Below are 22,125 nucleotides of genomic sequence, written 5' to 3'. Positions count from 1 at the left end.
GCGCAGCTTGGGGGCCGTGCCCGGCCGGGAGCGCCTCCCGCGGGCGGCGGGACGGGCTCAGCCGCTAGAGGGGAGGCGAGAGCCGCTTATCCCCGTGCCCGGCACGCCGGGAGAGCGCCGGGAGCCGGCTGTCCCCGGGAGCCGGCTGTCCCCGGGAGCCGGCTGTCCCCGGGAGCCGGCTGTCCCCGGGAGCCGGCTGTCCCCGGGAGCCGGCTGTCCCCGGGAGCCGGCAGTCCCCGGGAGCCTTTGCGCCGAGCGCGGGTGGACAGGGCCGGCAGCCCCTGGGGCCGCGAACATGTCCCGGTGCTCGCCGCGGCTGATCCAGGTGCTCTTGTCAAGGAGCGTCCCGCTGCTGCTGTGCTGGGTGGTGTCCTGAGCCAGCTTTTTCCTGAGCAGAAACGTGCCCACGCTTGGGCTGCGCTGGAGCTTCTGTCTGTGGGCCTGCCCCTGTGCACAGCCTCCCTCTGGCCTGGCTCCAGCCTGCAGAACGGGAGACCGGGGGGAGAGCTCATTGTGGTCTTCAGCATCCTCGTGGGAGGAAACAGAGGGACAGGCACTGATCTCTCCGTGGCCAGTGACAGGAGATGAGGGAATGGCATGAAGCTGTGTTGGGCAGAGTTTTTAGGCTGGATATCAGGAAAAGGCTCTTCACCCAGAGTGTGGCTGGGCACTGGAGCAGGCTCCCCAGGGCAGTGGTCACAGCACCAGCCTGACAGAGCTGAGGGAGCCTTTGGACAGCAATCTCAGACATGTGGTCACAATCCTGGGGGGCTGTCCTGTGCAGGGCCAGGAGCGGGACTTCAGTGATCCTTCTGGGTCCCTTCCAACTCAGGATACCCTGTGGTTTTTACCAGGAATGATGATTTGGCACATAGGTACACCATAACTTGTTTCATCCTTCCGTAGAGAACCGTGTCTTGAACTTCAAGGATTGCTCTGTGTGATGGGGATGGGCACAGTGGGAGGTGTCCTGTGCTGGGAGATGCAGGGCTGAGCTCCCAGGCGGTTCTCCAGGTCAAGGTGAGGTGCCCTAGGGATGGATGGGCAGGGCAGGAACTGCATGCTTCGGATGTTGGTTTGCTGTGGTAGTGCTGTAAGTCTTGTCTTCATATGAGCCTAATTTTGCTAAAAGTGGTGTCAGAGTCTTTTTAAGAAGACATTATGATTTGGCTTCAGTTTTGGGTTTTCTTACTCTCTTATGTGCATGTGTAAAATGCAAAGCATATTTAATGAGTGAATACTTCAAATGCTTCCAAATTAATTAAAAACAGTTCCACATCTGGAATAAATCCAGTTCCTTTCATGGATGGCTTCAGCTTCACGGTTTTTCCCTCTTGTGAGAAGCCCTGTGAATATTCTTGTGTGGATGCTTGTGAAAACTGGAGTAGCAGGATCCGGGATTATTTTACAAAGGAGAGAGATCTGGAACCCACAGAGATCAATAGAATCTTGGCCTTTATTCCAGCAGACTTTTGATAAGACCTAATAATATAATAATATTATATGATTATATGATAGGCCTGTGCACGGTCAGGTTTTCTCTGGGTACCTTGTCTTGAAGGTAACTGCAAATCTTAATTAGATTTTGTTGTTTCTTGTGGTTCAACTGCTGTTTAAATTCAGAGAGATTTCAGAGGGGCTTGAATTAGGCACCACAAACAAAAAAATAGTGTTTCTGTAATAAGCTTTTTTTCTTCTGCCTTCTCTGTTCCCAGAATAAATAAAATGATCAGATTTTTCTCTGTGAGAATGTTGTGATTTAAACTGACACAACTAAGTGACCTAAAGATAGGCTTATTGCATAGATAAAAAATGCAGGGTTGGGCTGTTTGAACTGCATTAGCATCAGAATAAGAAATGGCAGGGCAAGTTGGCTGAGGTGCCCATGCAGAACTGGAGAGTGTTGTTCTTTGGAAAGCTTCTGAGCTGGGAATTCTTTTCTGAGCCATAAATAAATAAATCTGTGTCCTGAACAGTTAATGAATACAGGAGTCTGGGCAACTTTAAGCTGTTTGGGATATTTAAGAAATCCACATGGTGCTTTTGTTAGTATTGTTGTTTCTCTATTTTCCCCTAATATTTCCATTTTAAGGTTTTTGTTGAGTTGGGTTTTTGTTTAGTTTTTTTTTTTTCCTCGCTTGCTTTAGCTATGCTGAAAGATGCTCTTGATGGTGTTTTTACCAGGACTTTTTTCTGTAACTCCCACAGCAGTTTTGTTGTATGTTGCACCAAAATACTGTCCCTGAAACTTTTGATTCTTGAGCTACAGATGAACATTGCAGAGTTTTGTGCTTCAAGTAATTTGTCTTTGGAGTTGTCCTCTGGCTTCTTTATCTGGATTCTCTGGGGATGCCGAAAAAATTATCTTGCAGGGACCCTACTGTGATTGCATATACAGCTTTTCCAGGGGAACTCAGTGTCAGCAGACCAAAACTAATTAAACCTCATGACATTCATGGCAGACAGATAAGCATAAACCATAATAAATAAACTAAAACAGGAAGAGGTGAAGAGCCCGTGTTTCCCATGGTAGTGAGCAGTGACATTCCCACTGAACCAAGCTATGGGTGCCATGTACCTCTGAAACTGAGGGTGCTGTTTACTTGGCTGGGAGAGCTACCCTTTTGGCAGTGGATTTTGTGGAGGTAGTTAATATTGACAGTTTTGCCTCTAGCACCTGTCTATTAAAGATTGAATTCATTTAAATCACCTTAGCATTTCTTTGCTGCTGAGTTCTTGGTGAGTCTGCAGTATCATCTTGGGAAGTTACTGAAATGCCTTCGTGCCCTTCCAGGCTTTTTTTTTACTTCTGAATTTTCTGAATTAACCAACCTTGACTGGAATTGTAACTTTCTGCATTAAGTAGAAAGTGCCTGACAGAGGTGCACGAGCTCTCGCAGCACTGACAGGTTGTGACCATTTTTTCATTGATGTAGTGTTTCTAGGTATTCCATCTTTGACGTGGCTTTTGAGAGAGGTGTGACACTTCTGACATCATAGGCAAAGTAAAAAACAACACTCTACTGGTGAAGTGGATGAGCTGACCAAAATGGAATGGGAGTGAGAAAGTTCACTCACTGAAGTGCTTTGAGTGCACAACAGCTTCAAGTACAAGGCAATGCCTTTAGAAAATAAAGGGTTTAGCCAGTCTGTTAATCAGATAATTATGGTGCTATAAGCCAGATTTGTAGGTATACTGATACAATGCAGAAATTCCCATTAGGACATGCTGTATAACTGGGATATAAGAGAGAGAGTAGTGAGAGAAAGGTATGTCCCTAACTTGTACAGCCTTTTAGGAAAGCATTTTAGGCGTAAGAGCCAGTTAAAAAGGTTAATTGGGTGAGATCTTTTTTGTGGTATGTGAAAGTGAGTTCTGGAGCTTCAGAAAAGAAAGCATCAGACAAAGAAGTGAGGTGATCCAGGAGATGAAGCTGTTCAGGGTGAAAAAATGAGGATCATCCCTATGCAAATGGGATGAAGTGTGGAAATGAAATGGGGAAGTGTAAAAAAAGTGACAGAATATACTGAAGATGTGAAAGTTGTTTAAACAATACAAGACCCCTGCAAAAACAGTGTGAATGGAAAGAGCAGGGCAGACAAGTTGTGTTCAGATCTTACAGAGATTACACGGGTTGCACTGGGAAAACTGAAAAGTAAAATTTGTGAAAACTGTAGAGACAAGGCCTAAAAGAGGAAGGAACATGAAGGTGCTGGTGGAACCTCTTTTACCAAACCAGAATCCCTGAAAGCATCCAGGATAGTGACAGAGTTCTGTTACTGTGAGTGTTGTTGGTCAGTCATGAAAAATACTGAGCCAAAAAGGAATGTAAAGGTCACACAGAAAGACTGCACGGGCATCTGGTATGTGCTCCTATAAACTGTCACATGTCCTGGAAGAAGGGAATACCAAAGTTCATCCTCAGCAAGACAGAGTGGTTGAACCCACCAGAACTGCTTTATATTCAGTGGTTGTTGAGGGGAATAAACTGATAAAGAAATCAGGAGAATAAATGAATGCTTGCTGAAATTGAGCTGAAAACCCAGGGGTTTTGCGTGATGCTCTAGGTGCTAACACCAAAAAGCAGGAGTTAATTTTGCATTGGCTTCCTTACTGTAGCCTTTCTTCCCATGAAACATTCCAGAATATGAACTGTTGGTATTGGAATATTAGTATTCATTTTTGAATGAATTTTAATAATGTGGGCATGAGTCAATATGCAGTAGTGCTTGGTGATAATGGAGTGTATCTCAGACCAATGGGGTCTGGAGAAGACCGCAGTTTCAGTATTTCTTCTATTGCATGTTTCAGTTTGCTGAGGACTTGGAGCAAAGGACGGCATCTCTGCTTCATTTGTTGCTGGTTCTGCAATTTAATTAGTGCCCATCAGTTGTTACTGAACAACTCCCATGAAGGTGAATATGGGCTTAGAGAAACCTTCAGCTCTGCAGAGGAACTCTGTTACTAGATGCTTAGAAGGGGCTGTTCATACACAGGAAACAAAAGAGCCCTTTATGTAAAAGTAACTTGTTAGCTTTCTGTTTTTAAGCTGTAGCATGTCTAAGTGATCAGGGTGTCACACACTAATAAACTGGCCAGTCTCTCTGGAATGGGCATTCTTGGTGGTGATTTAGAAGGTGCATTTATGCAGTAGTCTCCAACTTCATTACTACGCTGTTTCCTTGGATACTGAACATTTTGCATAAAATTATGAGAGGGACGTTAACAATGCTTTGTGGTTCTAATGGCTTTAATAAAAGTTTTTCATATTACTTGGTTAGTGATTCTCTTTTTCCTTTAATATTCTATATCAGAGAGGAAGAACAAAAGGAAGCGATTCATGTCAGCTAATTTGCACAAATTCTTTTGAGCCAAGAACAGGTTTTATTTCTTAGAGTGTGGAAATCCTGCATGCTATTTCTGGAATTATGTTGCTGAATGGGTTGTAAATAGGGGTTAGAGTGCTACTATTCATTGTAACATGAAATTCACACTGTTTGGGAACAATTTTACAATAGTAAAGAAAAAGCTGTTTAAATGCTGGGCAGTAAACAAAACTTGTTATGGGTGTGAAAGCATTTAAATGCTTCATGTGTCTATTTAAGGCTTGGGTATTTTGATAGTGTTCAGTATGTTTCTCAAAGGTACTTTCTGCTCTCTACACACCATCTTGGTTGCCTCAGCTCCGGCTGTTGTTTAACAAACAGTTTGAGCTGCCATGGACATGGAGAGGATCCTGCCTGCCCCAGGCACCAGTTCCCATCTCCCTCCCTCCCTCCCTCCCTCCCTCCCTTTTGTTCACAGGCGTATTTGCAATAGGGCAGCTCAGTCCCCATTGAGAACAAAATCAACAAAAAAACAAATAAAAAAGCAAACTAAACCAAAACAACAATAACAAAGACAAAATGAATGCCAAAACCGTGCATACACACAACCCACAAAAAATAAAAAACACAGAAGAAAAACAACAGGAAAAAGCAGGGTAATTGAGCCTGGAACAGCTGCTTTGGTGGCCACGGTGGCTTATCCTGCTGTAAAGTGATCACCAAGCTGTGGCATGAAAGGATTATGCCTGAATATAATTAGGTTTAGTTGTGCAGAGTGTCTGCAACTCTTGCAAAGGAGTTGGTTGGAGCCTCCAGGCTCACACGGTGATGCACTGTCTGTTGTGGCCCTTCACTGATGCTGCACGTGAACATGAAGCTCTGTGTGTGTTACCTCCCTGGTTTTTGCACATCACATTGTTCCGCTGGCTGTAGAGGATGCTTTCATATGCGCTTGAGGAAAGTCTGCTTGGGAGCAATATTTTTGCATGTCAAAAAAAGAATTAATGCTTTCATGTTCTTCTAGACCCCGTTAGACCTTGGGATATTCCCTAGAAACGCAGCAACAAGGATTTAAACTCTGAAATGTCTGTAGCTGTCACAGGCTGTGTAGTTACATGAGGTACGAGGGCAGCTGGGTGTGATGGAATGGGCTGTACGTGTGTGTACACACCCTCACTCAAACTAGAAGTGTGCTCTCTTACTTGAGGCTGGTTTCAGGTTCAAAACATTGTGTGTTTTTTAGTGTTGGAAGAACTACTTTATATTCCTACTGATGCTTTTTCTTCAGAGAAACAATATATTGTGTAGTTCATTTAATAAAATAAAAGCATTTTTCCAAAAGCCAGAGAATAAAGAATTTAATAAAGTGGCATTTGAAGATAAATTCTAGGGATGCATATGAGAAGGTGTTTTAACAGTATACTCAGTTTTATTGAAGTCCTCACAGAAGCTTTCATATGCCAAAAAGCTATTGGCAATCTTTTCCCATCAAAGTGGTACGGAACTATACTATATACAGATATTTTGTCCTTACCCATAATAGTTTCACAGGTGAGAGATGCTGCTTTTCCCCCCTTTGGTGTGGATTGGTAAATTAGCTTTGTAAGCTTATGCACTGCTATTTTTTATATATATATATATTTTTTTTTTTTATTATTTTTTTTTCCCCCCCTACATAGTTTCATGTTAAAAACACGGAGGAAACAGGTTAAATTATTCCCAATGATTTTGATCTTTGACCTGATGCTTTCTGAAACAACTTCTTTTGGTTTTTATACCTTTCTGAAGATTTTCAGGGGTCAGGTTGAAAAGGAAGCTGACTTTCAGTCAGTGCCTGGTAAAGCCTGAGGAAGCATTATCTGTAAGTAGTGCCTTGTTATGTGTCATTTTAAACTGTAGTTTCAAATTCAGAAGCAGTGAGCCTCACTGGGTATGAGTTAAGAGTTGTTATGTAGGCTGGAGTCCTTTTTATTTCATCTGAGCAGGTTTCCCCTTCTCTTGTCATAAGAAAAAGGGTAAGAGCATGATGAATACGCGGCCTGAGCTTGCTTCTGTGGGATGCTGTAAGAGAGAACATCCATGTACCTTTGCCTAGTGCAGCTCCTAGGAGCTGCACACCATCATGGCACCTTTGGGATGAGGCAGGAGGGATGAAGCAGCATGGCATAGCCATGCCTAGATTTTCAGGGAATAGGTGGGATGGTATGGGGGGTGCCAGCAGTGATTACTCCCCTCTTGATGAACAAACAGAAGGTGTAGAGCCAGCGACTGTGTGTGTTTTGTGAACATGGATCAGCAGCTTGGGGACATGGGATCTGCCCCATTTATTGGGAAGCACTAGGCTGGATGTTCAGGATGCGATGGGTGGTGGTCACTTCACTGGAAACTTCTCTGCTTGTTGAAGTGTCTATGGGATGGGGTGGCTCTGTTAGGAAGATTTATCCACAGGGACTTGGTGTGGCACCAGCAGGCAGGGAGCAGTCAGACCAAGGAGTCTGACTGCAAGGTGATGCACAGGAGGGAGACATGATGAATGGTCAGGGGAACTGGGCCTGACCTTGCCTTGCATGTTTAGGTGATTTACTCCAGCCAGTGTTGGGTGTGCACACCCAGGACTTGGGAGCACAGGCTTTGCAACTTGACCTTTGTCTGCAAGTGGTCCTGACTCCAGGAGAACAAATAGAAGAGGGTGAGACATTGAGATGTGGCTGTTCTTCCTGCTGGCTGCCATTGTAAGCAACATAATGGAGTCATAACACTGTTGTTGATGTTGTTTGCATTATTATTATTATTACTATTACTATTATTACTACTATTATTATTATTACTGTTTTTATTATTATTACTGTTGTTACCTCTGCCTTACTGGTCTCCATTCCATGATCAGTGTCCACTTAACTTTCCAAGATCTACATGTAATTTTGAAGACCAAACCCAAACTCCTGGCCTGTAAATAAATTATGAGTTTTGAGTGGTAGCCATGGCAGTGGTAGTGAGAAACACAACTGTATGACCCTCTGTTCTGGGAATTTAGGCCATAAATGCTGGTGAGTATTGCTTTGTGAAGTAAAGGGAGGGAAGCCTTCCTGCCCTAGGTTTTGCATGTACCAAGGGCAGCACAGCGAGGCAGTTGAGAGCTGGAGTATGTGGGAAGGGTTTCCTGTGCAACCAGGAGCAAGGGGCTTGAGATGCTGCGCCTGTTTCCTCATCTGGAAATGGGCTACATGGCTAACCTGACCTTCAAGCATGCACGAAAATCAGGGACCTCCAGGGCAGTGCTGTCAGCACAGGTGGAGGCACTTTGCAGTTGAAGTTTTTGTGACAGCCAGTGAGTGTGGGTGCCTCAGGGAAGTCCAGTACCTATATGGTACTATGCCTATCCCCTATGGGGATTTCAGGAGGTAGATAGCAGTCTGCCATGGAGTTCATTCGTGCTTCCCAGTGTGCCTGGTGGTGAGGCTCTCCATGAAGCCTGGGCTGCTGTGCTTGTTTAAAGTGAGTTTCATAGAGGAAGGGCAGGTTGTAGATCTGTATGGCTGTTTCCCCTGGTTTTCCATGCACTGCTCCTGTAGATACTTGAGGAATATGCTTCTTCAGAGGGAAGCATAGAGCTCTGTTAGTGAGGAGAGCTAAAAGAAAACTGAGCTACTTTTTTCTTATTTTTTAAATTTTGTATGATTTTGACATTTGAAACTGCATCATAAATAGAAATACACTTTTTCTGAGGTTCTGCCTCTCATGCCAAATATTTTAAAGGCACTTTTCCAAGGTGATTATCAAAAATCTGCATTAAGAGATACCTCATTTAATCTAACATATGCTGATTGCCATGAAGATATTTTCAGTGGATACTCTGCCATGGTGTCTGTTATTCTTCAGGACATAAATAGCTGCTGGACTGTAGATGACTCTGTGGGTAACTGGCGGCTTATGGGTAACCTCTTTTCTGGCACAGAAATAATGGGTTGTTTGTTCCTCCAGTTGAAGTCCTGATGTGTTTTGATGTTTCTGATTTACATTTTTAGCACTGTTCCTGATACCATTCAGTGTTCTGTGAACAGTCTTTAAACTTGGTGTTTATTTTGGAGCGTTGGTTTTCCAGCAAACAAATATGTGATTAGCAATTAATGGTTTTGCTATAAATAAACAAAAGCGAACAGTTCAGCTTTAAATAGTGATCTCTGCTCTGTGGAGCTTTTAATTGAGCTGTGCCTGCACAGTTGAACCTTTCCAAGCATGCAACTGGCTTTGTGGGACTCTCAGCTGTGGTGACTGAACTGGCCGAGTTGGAAAGCTGAAGCTGTGGTGGTTTGAGTTAATGTATGGTTAGCTAAAAAGTGGTTATCGTCTCCAAATATCTATGCATGAGCCGACCACTGGAGGGGGGGAGAATCCTGGCTTCGGTACAGATGAAATGTTGGAATGTGGAAGGAGTTCCAGCATGCTGAAGACTTCAAGTGCTGTGCTTTTCCCTTGAGGGCTGCCCTCTGGGTGGTGGTGACTGGTGGAGGTGGCATCAGAGGTGGTACCAAAGCTTCTTCCTCACAGCCAAGACAGATCTGTCTTTCTAAGTGCCACAAGCACTCCCTTATGTGCATCAAAAATAGTAGGTTATTATATTCCCTTCAAAATAATTGGATTTAGCACCTTGTATGGATTTGGGCATTTCTAATGCAGATAGCAGTCCAAGGTCAGCTTTGTTGGAGAGCTTTCCTGCTCTGCAGTGTTTGAACCTTAACACATGAGCTGCAAGGAAATTTCTAGGTTTCTCTGGGAACTGTTAGGTTTAAGGCTGCCTTCATCTACTTTTCTGTTTCCCATGTGATGTCTGCAGTGTGTATTCCACTTATCTGAAAGTGTGATTTATTTGACCTGATGTAGCTGTTCAGTGTTTTTACTTAGGCAGGTGAACAAACTACTATGGCCTGAGCTGGATGTAATTTTAAAAAGTAATGGCAACGGTCCTCTCTCTAAATATGGTCTCTTTGAACAAATGTCAAACCTTCTGATTTTTTTGCAGAAAAAGTTGGAGAGCAGCCACTGTATTTATCAAATCCTTTTTTTTTATTTGTTTCTTTTTTTTTTTTTTTTGTGAACAGTTTTGGGCTCTTACAATTAGTCCAAGTTTTCAGAGACTTTTATCAGAGGGCCACTGAGAGGCAGATTTTGAGGAGCTTTCTTTCAGAAAGGTGGCTGATGTGCAGTGCGTAGCAGGCAGACCCACGCAGATACCTCTTGTTGGTTGTAGACAGCTCCACTGTGTTGCTCCAGAAGCAGCTCTGTGCTATGCCTGTGACACAGCAGCAAGTGCCAGCAGATTCCTGCCCTACCAAAAGAAAAATGTTCATTGCTAAATCAAGGTTTTGTTCTCAAATCTCAAACTTGTTGAGAATCTCAATCAAAATATTTTCTCCTTCCACTTTCATCATGATCTCTTTCTGTTGCTGTGTGTCACAGCTCTCCTGAAGAGAAATGGCACTGCAAAACCAATAATCCAATTCCTAGCCTTAAGAAGGAGTTTTTTTTTCTTTCTTTCTTCCTGACTGGATTGGTGAGGTCTAGCTAATTCTCAAGTGGCTGCTCTGTTCAATTGTGTTTTTATTTAAGGGCACCTGGCTATATTCATATGTCTTTTTTGGTATAGAGTGGAAAGCTTTATCCTGCAGTCTCTTTGGGCTATCATGATTTTGATTTAGCATCTCATAATCACAGAACAATAGAATGGTTAGGTGTGGGAGGGGTCTTTAAATATCTTCTAGTCCAACCTGATAGTCTTTTCCCTTAATCTCCATTTTATATTGTCCATTTTACATGGAGCTGTCAATGGTGAAGAAGCTTTTGTGTATGCATTTCTATTTTAAAGCTCCTTTCATTTGCCCATCTATAAAGGTCTGGACCATTTGAGCTCCCCTGCCTCCGCACACAGAATGTCTGAGGGAGATATATAGTATTTTTTTTCCACTGAGAGTAACAGCTTACTGCTGTCCTTATACCTACATACCTATTTATGGCCCTGGAAACAGTAGTTGTAAATCTCATGGACTTCTTTCTTACTCTAAACTATATCCAAATAGTTTATACAAGCCTCTGCAAGCTGTCAGGAGGAGTATGTGCAGTATCCCAAACACAGAACAGACTGGAGGCAGCAGCCAGCAGCAGCTGGGACTAGCAAGTGTGAGTTTGCAGGAAAACAACCATGGAAGAGAGTTCATGGTGTGAACTGAGCCTTGTGTGGCATAGGTGGAGTATGCTTTTTTAGCTGCAGGTACATCACTTTCAGATCAGTGATGCAGCTCAGAAAGGGTTTATTTCATTGCTGTTTTCCCAGGTATTGTAAAAGGTTGAGATTCAGATTGCTCTTGGGTTTTGTGCAAAGACTGTCTCATCTCAATTGTATTATTATTAGTTATTCTTCTTCTTACTACTACTACTATTATTATTGTTGTTATTATTTATTAGCATTATTATTTGCATTATGGTAAGGGCAGAGTTGCAAAAAGCCAAGTCAAATCACTTCTCAGGCCCCATTGTATGCAGCTGGAATATGCCCCGTGTTGGGCTGTGGTCCTGCTTCTCATCCTCAGCAGCCTTTTTCGGTGTATGAGTATAGCTTTTGCCCCTAAGGATCAGAGGTGCAGCTTGGGAAAAAGCTGGCTGTTTGGAGGGGATCCAAATTTACTTGTGGTGGAAGGAGAGCTGGGGAAAGACTAGAAGTGACAGGAGTGGGACACATCAGTGCTGGATTTTTGCTGCTGACATGGTACCTTGAAAGAGCTTTCAAACTAGGACTCCTTGGACTGGGGTCAAAGTAGATTCATGAATAAAACATAAGCGGGAAAGTTAAAAAAAAAAGGAAGTCCAGATAAGCAAGAAATAGTATCATTGAGTGTGTTCCATTAGGAAACCCCTATGAAAACAACTGGCTCATTTTAAAACTGCCCAAATGCATCCCCATTTTACAGTGACTAAGAAGCAGGAGCCAGGGGGGATTTGAGATACACAAAGCGTGAAAACCGGATAGCAGCCTTTGTTTCCCTGGAGCCAGACCACCAAGGGACAAGCTCAGATCCTTTGTAAGGTGGCTCCCAGGAATTCACTTTTGACAGATCTCACATGGTGGCAAATTATTCCTCCCCCCTCCTCCTACATTTTCCTCAAGACACATTTCATCCTGGAGGGGAGAGTCCGGCAGACCCTTTGCACCCTTTCCTTGGGAAGAAAAATGATGCTCGGCTCCTGCTCGCAAGTGGAAGCATTTGCTGATGAACTGATACTTGGCAAAAATTGGTGTTGTATGGAAAAAAATCCCCAGCACCTGCTAGCAAAACAAAGTTATTCATAACATTCGGCTGGGTGGCTAAATCTTCACTTCCTAGGGACGGCCTGAATTACACTTGCTGCACGCTGAGCGGCCTGTCTCCCGTGTGGAATGACATGCAGGCAGCAGGAGGATTTGCAGCTCTGAGAAAGGTTAGGATTTATAGTGCTGTCTCTTGCAAGGGCTTACTCTGCAGAAATGATCATTTTGTCTTCACCTTCTCTTTTGGGGATAAACACATCATGATATAATCATATATATGGAAAAGCAGATCTTCATGCTCTTCAGGGAGCAGGTAGCTCCATGAATATATCTCCTGTTGTAAATCTGTCGGTGTCAGTAAGGTTTTTTTTGCCTCCTGCCTAGACTGAAACACAAATCTTTAATTCATTTCTGTATGGCACAAGTTCTGAATTCTCATTCTGTATTCTGATTTCTTTCCTGGCCAGTAAATTGTTAGCCTTTCCTAGCTGGGTGAATTATTGTGGAGTGCAAGGAAGTTGTCTGGCTAGGGGAGGTGTTGTTCAAACACACTTTTTTCCCTTACTCAGTATTCATTTAACAACATACTAGTGATATTGCCTGTGTAATGAGAGGAGAGCTAAAAAAATCCATGTGTCTCTCTAGCCTGTGCTTCAGCTTTGCAGGTAAAATGACACCCTGGTCTTTAAACTCCTAGATTGATATCTTCCATATGCCAGAGTAATAATTTCTGTGAGTTTGGAAGAGTTTTCAGTGGCTCTGTGCTATGGAAGAGACTTCTTCCAAGAGGGCACTGACCTACATGGGCTCTCACTTCCTGATTGCAGTATTGATAATGGATTTATTGTCAGGTTTTTTTTTTTGTTGCTGATGCACCTGGATGCAAGCCTTTCATAGGTGACAACTACAAACCTACCACAACTCTTTGCAATCTTCCTTGTATCCTTTTTGCAGATCCTCATAGCCCGGCCATGCAGAACTTTTGTGTAGTCAATTTGCTGTTGTTGGTAGAAAATAACACTGAGAAGGAGAGGTTTCATGCCTTGTGTGTTGATGCTTAGACCATGAGCATAGATTAGCTGTTGCTGGTGTTGATGTTTGAGTGACAGAAGGTAGCTAGAAAGATTAAGACCACTTCCAAACAAATCAAGAGCTTCTGTTCCTGCAGCAGATGTATGACTTCTCTACCTACTATTTAGACTTCATGTGCATGTGATGTTACTGCTCTGCTTCCTAAAAATACCTGTACATTTTTAAATATATTTTTTTTGCTGAAAAGCTGTGTATTTAGTAAAATTTAAATAGCTACAGTTTGAAAGAGAATTGTGACATCTCTCTCAAGGAAGCAATAGTAATTTCAAATTGTATTATTTGTCCATACCATGAGGTCCCCAGTTCTGTCCTGTGTGAGGAGACGTGCTTCTTTACCCAGCTTCACCAAGAGAAATGCAAATTAAGATGAAAACCTTTCAGTCAAGGTTTCTTGACCCCTTTTTTTCTCATATGTGTGGGTGCATAAAAACCTCAACTCTCAGAAATTTACCTGAAGTCAAGAAACTGTTTTTTCTTCCTCATAACCCAGAGGACCTGTATATGAGCTCCATTGGGTTGTTCACCCTTGATTGAGTGAAGCTGGAAGTTGCAGCACAGATGGGTTTCTTTTGTCTTCAAAGGACATGTAAAAAAGTCCTTAATGGTTGTTTTGTATTAGCTAGTCACATTGCCTGAATTAATTTGCCTAATGGCCAACTGGAAACATGCTCTCAAAGTATAACTGTGCTTGGAGGCAAAGTAGGGAGAGAGGAGAAGGCTCTTTTGTTATCCCTTCTGCGGCCTGCTAAAAGCTTATTCCTCCTGTTTGCTTAAGAAATTTGCCTGCTGTATTCCTTATATTCTGTAAAAGACCTTTTAGCTCTTGTTGACCCAAGAGACATATGCACTGTTTTCTTTTTCAAGTATTTTATGGTGTGGAGGTTTTTGGAACTAGAAAAATGAGCCTAGGGAGAAGGAGTCAAACCAAGAAACAGATAGCAGTTGTTTCATATCTGCATGTTGAGTTAGAGCCACATTTTTGGTGTGCAGGAATCCTGGAAGTTCCTGGGACTTCAGTCTTCCTCCTCTGTCTGATGGGGTGTTATGTTTGGATGCAGCCCAGACTGGAGGTTGCCAGAGCCGAGATGAGATAAAGGGATGATGGTCATACCTCTCTCAGCTCCTCTAAGGAGCACCAGCCACCTGCAGGTCCTTACAGCTATTCTGCAAGGTTTGGGTCACATAGTTAGTCTCTCTTCAAGGAGCAAAGGAAAATAACTCAAATGATGAACTGAATTTAAAATCATAGAATTCTCCATGATGTTCACATTTATTTCAGAGTATTACAGTGTTCTATTTCTCCATTTTTTTCCTTCCCACTTCAAGGCCAGAGTATTTAATGAGAGCTAAAGTGGAAAGATTCTGGACGCCTATATTGTGTTATTTTTTTCACCTCCTTGGGTAGTTGGAAGGACGTTGTTTCCTTTTAGTCTCTGCTGCTGTTGTAGAGCAGTTCTCCTCTCTCAGAAAGCTTTTTCCTTTTCCTTTTTCCCTGTTCCCATTTCCCTTTATTTCCTTTCTTTTTTTCCCTTTTTTTTCCTTCATACTAACCATGTTGAACAGTATTAGGGAATTTTTTTTTAGTAGCTCCTGCCCAAACGTTTTAAAATCAAGGAAAAGTAATCACAACCTTTCTCTTCACTTCAAACATAGCATTTTTTGACAAGAAGTGCCTTTAAAGAAATGCCTCCTAATTTATGGCGGGTTGCTTTGTACTTTGTTTCTGAAACCTATCTCGTTACATTTCCTGTGTGTTAAGTATGTATGTGTTATGAGCTCTTAAAAACAAATATCCCAGAAGAAAGGAATTCAGTAAATGAATAAAACATTTCTTAGGTTGCCCAAGTGGCAGCTTAATAGCTCATCCATTGGGACTTTCATATAATGTAATGATGATGGCCATATAAATATATGGATAGATGGATAACTTCAATGGGGAGCTTGTTACAACTCTGCATACCACATTTGAGATGATATCAAACTCTGAAAGTGCTGCCTGATGTGAAGGTCCAATTTTTCTAGTGCCAACCATGAAATTCTACCTAAAAGTACACAATCTGTGTTTTTGTGTTTCCATATGTACACATAGCTAAAACCTGCTTTCAACAGCGCACACACACACACATGCATATGCTGCTTCTAGGTGGGATTTAGTGTTTCAGGACTGATATTGATTACAGTGAAAATCTAAAACTTTGTGGGCTATTGACACGGCTGGGTTTGCAGCAGTATGTTTGAGATTAGGTCTTAGCCCGTTTTCTTTAAAAATTATAAGATAAATGGAATAGGAGCATAAGGTTGTCCTGTTATATTGCCTAGGATTTACACAACTTTTTCATTAGGTTCCCCTATTCGTGAAGCTTTGTAAATATCTACTTTGATACTTGTCTGCCACTGCAGTCTGTAACCTCGGGTAGGGCTTAAAGTAAAGTTTCAAATATTTTTTTTTTCCTTTTGTAGCAATGATATTCTCAAGAAAACTGATTTCCAGTTGTGCTTGAGTTGAAAATCTGATGTTGATGACCCTCAAAGGTGGAGAGAAACCAGCTCATGCTGAACTATGGCATGGTCAGAAGAAACTAGACCACCAAATAAGACATAAATAGGATAAGACCATTCATTTCCTTACTTTAAAGAATAGGAAAATGAACTTCTAGGAAGTTGTTGAACTTCCTAGATGAAAGAAGTCTAGGTGCTTATATGAAATATAACACCAATCTCTTTTGTAAGCCAGCAAAAATTCTCTCTCTCTTAGCAGGGGGAGAGAGGCAGGTATTGTGGTACAGACAAAGGATGCTGAAGTGCTCTTCATGGAAGACAGCAATACAGTGATTGTTGATTGTTTCAATAATGCACATCACAGAAGAGGTCCAGCCCTTTATTTTCCCATGAGTTGTCTCATTAGAATTTCTCATTTTCATTGGCTGAATTTCCTCAGCAGTTTATTGTATGTTGTGTGTATATATGTGTGTGTATATATGTATATGTGCATATATATATATATATATATATATATATAAATACAACTAGCATCATCTCCCACGCTAGTCTGAAGCAACAGCTTTTAGTGTCAGTACTCAAAAGTGAACACATAAAAATAAGGGACTTCGATATTTTCATACTGGAGGATTAAATTGTCAAATGTTGTGCAGAAGAATAAGGTGCCACTGCTAATCTTTCAGCTGAATGAAATGGCAACAACAATAAAATAGTATTTCCTAGATGAAGTAGGAGAATTCCATCCTGGGGCTTCTGGAGGTCAACCTGAGCATGGGGAGAGCTGTTCCCTCCTGTACCCCAAGCATATTGGAGAATTGTGCTTATTTGATGTATGAATTGTATGGAACAAGATGTTAATCATAGGATTCACATGCTATGTGCACAATAATTGAGTGAGCATATTCAGAAAAGGAACTGCCATAAATGAAGTTTGGTGGCTTCTGGGGAATGCAGGTGCAGAAGGTGATACAATCTTATATTTTTATTATCTTTTTTAAAGAGTTTATTTCTTATTATTATTCTTTTTTTTTTCTTTTTTCTTAATGAAATATAAAAGAAAATAAGAAGGAAACAAAGACAAGGAGAGAACTGCATGTGAAAATAAGTGTATTGAAAGATGAGGGCTTTGACAAACACATGGGAGAATTTACCAAATTGATCAGTTTGTTAAACAATGGGATAGAGATTGTAGGATCAGGAAGTTAAGCGTTGTGTGTGGACATTGCAACATCAGTATGATAAATTGATTGTTTTTAGTACTGAAACTGCAGTAGTTGCTCCATTGCATTGAAGGTGATAAGTAATACAAGTTAATATTCCAAAACCTGCATGCAATTTATAAATCTCTTTGAGAAAGTTGAAATCTTGTTGGAAGTTCAAATTAACCTGTGTCAGTGATAACTTTTCCTATCCTTTTCCTCCTGGTATTCTAGCTTGGAAAATAACTACATCTTCAAGTAGCTTTTAAATGACAATGAGAACAGTGTGTCTGTGCAGTGGGCCTTTCAATAATTGCCTTTTAAAATCGATTTTTAAAATTTTCACAAATAGCAGTGCATGTACTCTGTAACAAAGATACTTATTCCCGCTGCTTTATGGTAGCACCTGCCTAGTTTCCTGAGGCTCCTTTCCTCTGCTTTCAAGGAGGAAGTGATAAGGAGGACTTGGCTCCCAGCTTCTGCAGTACCCTCCAGCAGTCTTCAGCCAGTGCCTCCACTTACTCTGTCTCTGCTTAACCTCACAATTTAGATTCTTGAAGTGAGGCACTGGGCCTTTTCTAAAGGTATCTGTATTTAAAGTAATGACTGCATAATGACTTTCTTACTCTGCTTGTTCTTGGTGGCTCAAATTTAATAATTCCTTACTGAACATAAAAAAAAAAAATAGTAACATTTGACTATCACAGTGCTACATACATATGAAAATCCTGTCTCTCTTCCAAACACTGGGACTGAGAATGAATTTTCCAATATACTCTGAAAACAAAGAAGTTCAGGCTTAGTTGGAGCTGCTGATAAATAAGAAAAAACAATTTCTGTATGTGGTTCATACTTCTACATAAATTTCTACAAATATGTGTGGTGGATTTTAATTTTTTTTTCACTGTGATTATTATTCTGTGTGCCTATGTACATGGATGTGGTAGGGTCTTTTGTATTAAAAAAGTGTGCATACATACATATATTTTGTTATATATATATATATATATATATATATATATATGCATGCATATATGTGCACATGCATATGTACTACTCAGGTGTTAAAATACCCAGAGCTGGTGTGATTGTATGTGTGTGTTTACAGTCCCTCCCTTTTTAAATATGTGGTGAATTGTTATTACATAGATTTTACTTTTGATTAGAAATTTAGTAAGTAATTTGGACATGTCACTTCACAGTACAGTTTTTATCTCTTGATCAACTGTTTCCCGTTTTCTCTCTGTGTCACAGGGTGAAAGAATGATGTGATGGATGTGAATATGGGCCGCTGGTCAGGCTCACGGCTACCTCCGTCATGCCTTGCCCTTCTGATTGTCAAGTTCCTGGCCTGCATTTGCCAGGTGGCTCACGGGACTGTCCCGCTTGGCTTTCACTTCACACATTCCACTTACAATGCCACGGTGTACGAGAATTCCGCAGCCAGGACCTATGTCAACAGTCAGACGAGGATGGGCATTACCATGGCTGACCTTTCATGGGATATCAAGTACAAAATAGTGTCTGGTGATGATGAGGGCTTTTTTAAAGCAGAGGAAGTCATCATTGCTGACTTCTGCTTCCTCAGAATAAGGACTAAAGGTGGAAATTCTGCTATATTGAACAGAGAAATCCAGGACAACTATTTATTGATGGTAAAAGGGTCTGTCAGAGGAGAGGACTTGGAAGCATGGACAAAAGTGAACATCCAGGTTTTGGATATGAATGACCTAAGACCTTTGTTTTCACCAACCACGTACTCTGTCACGATAGCAGAAAGCACTCCCTTAAGGACTAGCATTGCACAGGTGACTGCAACAGATGCAGATATTGGGTCCAATGGTGAATTTTATTATTACTTTAAAAATAAAGTTGATCTCTTCTCAGTTCATCCTACGAGTGGTGTTATCTCCTTAAGTGGCCGGTTAAATTATGATGAGAAAAACAGATATGACCTTGAGATTTTGGCAGTGGACCGTGGGATGAAGCTTTATGGAAACAACGGCGTAAGCAGCACTGCCAAGCTTTATGTTCACATTGAACGTATAAATGAACATGCCCCAACAATAAGTGTAGTAACCCACATTCCCTTCCCATCAGACAAGGAACCTACCTATGCAGTTGTGAACGTTGATGACCTAGACGAAGGAGCCAATGGAGAAATAGAATCTGTTTCTATTGTGGCTGGAGATCCTCTAGAACAATTCTTTCTGACTAAAGAAGGGAAATGGATGAATGAGTACAAAATCAAAGAAAGAAAGCCTATTGATTGGGACAGCTTCCCTTATGGTTACAACCTCACTCTCCAAGCTAAGGACAAAGGATCTCCTCAGAAATTTTCTGCGGTCAAACTGGTCCACATTGCTAGTCCCAAGAAAGAAAGTATCCCCCTAAAGTTTGAAAAGGAAGCGTATGATGTTTTGATCAGTGAATTTTCACCTCCTGGTGTGGTGGTTGCAGTAGTTAAGCTGATGCCTGAGCCTCAGGGTGTGGAATATAGAATATCTCCTAGTGAGGAAGCTGAGTATTTTAAAATCAATCCCAACACAGGCCTTATTACTACTGCTCGTCCTTTGAAAATCATTGAGAAGGACCTCTATGAATTAGAAGTCTATGCAAACAAAGGTGGTGATTTAAAAGCACAGGTTACTGTCAGGTTAGAGGATGCCAACGATCACACTCCAGAGTTCCAGCAGCTCTCCTACAGCTCATTCGTCAATGAGAGTGTCCCAGTGGGATCCAGCGTTTTGGCAGTGTCAGCAGTTGATGAAGACAGGGGAGAAAACGGATACATCACATACAGTATTGCCAGTCTGAACTCACTGCCGTTTACAATAAACCAGTTTACAGGTGTCATCAGCACGTCTGAAGAACTGGATTTTGAGTCCTCACCAGAAAGCTATAGGTTCATTGTGAGAGCTTCTGACTGGGGTTCTCCCTACCGCCACGAAAGTGAGGTGAATGTCACCATATACATAGGCAATGTCAACGATAACAAGCCCCTCTTTGAAAAAGTGGCCTGCCAGGGAGTGATTTCATCTGATTTTCCTGTTGGTGGTCACATCACTGCTGTTTCTGCAATAGACATAGATGAGTTAGAGCTTGTGAAGTACAAAATAATCTCTGGAAATGAGCTTGGCTTTTTTTATTTAAATCCAGACTCTGGTGTCCTGCAACTTAAAAAATCTCTTGTTAACTCTGGCATAAAGAACAGCAACTTTGGCCTTAAGATAACGGCAACTGATGGGGAGAACTTCGCTGATGCTATGTTTGTTAATATTTCAGTAGTTCATGGGAAAGTGTCTTCAAAGACATTTAGCTGTAGAGAAACTAGAGTTGCTCAGAAGCTAGCAGAAAAATTGCTCAAAAAGGCAAAAGCAAATGTGAAGCTGAACTTGGAAGATGGTTTTCTTGATTTTTATTCAGTCAACAGACAAGCACCTCATTTTGACAAATCCTTTCCTACTGATGTAAAGGTTTCAGAAGATCTGCCGGTTGGTGCCACCATCCTGAGGATAAAAGCCTACGATGCTGACTCAGGCTTTAATGGAAGAGTACTTTATACAATTTCTGATGGTAATGTAGATAGTTGTTTCAACATTGACATGGAGATGGGGATACTTAGTGTTCTCATGCCCTTGGACCGTGAAAAAACAGAGCTCTATCTCCTTAATATTACAATTTATGATTTAGGTAATCCACAGAAATCTGCATGGAGACTGCTGACTGTCACTGTGGAGGATGCAAATGATAACAAGCCTGTTTTTTTACAGGACAGTTACTCGGTTAATATTTTAGAAAGTACAAGTCTTGGTACAGAGATTATCCAGGTAGAAGCCAGGGATAAAGACCTAGGATCTAATGGTGAAGTGACTTACTCAGTACTGACAGACACCCATCAATTTGCTATCAACAGTTCCACGGGAGTGGTGTATGTTGCAGATCAACTAGACCGGGAAGCAAAAGCAAACTACACACTGAAGATTGAGGCTAGGGACAGAGCAGAGAGTGGCTATCAGCAGTTCTCTGTTGTGCCTCTGAAGGTTTTTTTGGATGACGTTAACGATTGCTCCCCAGCCTTTATCCCATCCAGCTACAACGTGAAGGTCCTTGAGGACCTGCCTGTTGGCACTGTCATAGCTTGGCTGGAGACTCATGATCCAGACCTGGGCTTGGGAGGCCAGGTCCGCTACTCGCTGGTGAACGACTACAACGGGCGGTTCGAGATCGACAAAGCTAGCGGCGCCATCCGCCTGAACAAGGAGCTCGACTACGAGAAGCAGCAGTTCTACAACCTGACTGTGCGTGCCAAGGACAAGGGGCGCCCAGTTTCTCTATCTTCGCTTTCTTTTGTGGAAGTTGAAGTGGTGGATGTTAATGAAAACCTTTATACCCCTTATTTTCCTGACTTTGCTGTCATTGGATCTGTAAAGGAAAACTCCCGCATAGGTACAAGTGTTTTGCAAGTTGTTGCTCGAGATGAGGACTCTGGAAGAGATGGGGAGATCCAGTATTCCATCAGGGACGGCAGTGGCCTGGGGAGATTCAGCATCGATGAAGAAACTGGTGAGTTTTATTTCTAATTTCTCCTTCATAGAGGTTTTTTTCAAAAGCAGAGCTGAGGCATAATTGTTTTCTAACCTGAACAAGAGATTCAGTTCTTCTTAACATGCGAGATAAAATTAAGTAAGGATTTTCTAGGCACAGCAATGACATGATTTAATTACCTGGTTACATTCATCACTCTGTGGATGTGAAATAATACCCATTTCTTTTCAGCAGCTATGTGATGACTCCATTTAGAAGGCAGTGATAGTTACAGAATGACTTGCTTACAGTCACTGCATTATCTGTTGATCACTGTAAATTACTCAGGCCACCTCCGCAGTCACAGTACTCATGACCTTGAATCCGGTGTTAAACCAAATGAAAGGAACTAAGGAGCATGAAAGAAAGATTATTTTGTCCTAAAACCTATTTGTGGTCTTGTTCTTGTTGCTGGGGGTCATTTTTCATGGGAGTTACTCTGGAATGACACACCATCCTGTGTAATATGCTTTCTTGTGGTACAGTGTTTATCAGTAAACTTATGCATAAGGTAGAAATCCAGGGAAATGTTCATAGCTGTATACGACCTGTGCTAGCTTTCCTTTGGTGGCGGTACTATTATAAACATTAATGTCAGAAAGCATTGTTAATATAGTGAAG

The 22,125-nt window shown here is 41.7% G+C and overlaps 1 protein-coding gene across 1 annotated transcript in view; it reads left to right on the top strand.

Moving 5' to 3' along the window:
* FAT3 (FAT atypical cadherin 3) overlaps window positions 1-22,125 on the top strand; it is a 394,564-nt gene that overhangs the window by 68,992 nt on the left and 303,447 nt on the right. Inside the window, exon 2 of the mRNA XM_086882161.1 lies at window positions 18,172-21,483. Within this exon, the coding sequence (XP_086738287.1) occupies window positions 18,189-21,483 (3,295 nt within the window). The 5' untranslated portion in view covers window positions 18,172-18,188. The remainder of the gene's footprint in view (window positions 1-18,171; window positions 21,484-22,125) is intronic.

Source organism: Cyanistes caeruleus, chromosome 3 (genome assembly GCF_971803275.1).
Source record: "Cyanistes caeruleus chromosome 3, bCyaCae1.hap1.1, whole genome shotgun sequence".
NCBI classification, from domain to species: Eukaryota; Metazoa; Chordata; class Aves; order Passeriformes; family Paridae; genus Cyanistes; species Cyanistes caeruleus.
The sequence above is the reverse complement of the archived record's forward strand: the minus strand, read 5'-3'. Positions and strand labels throughout refer to the sequence as shown.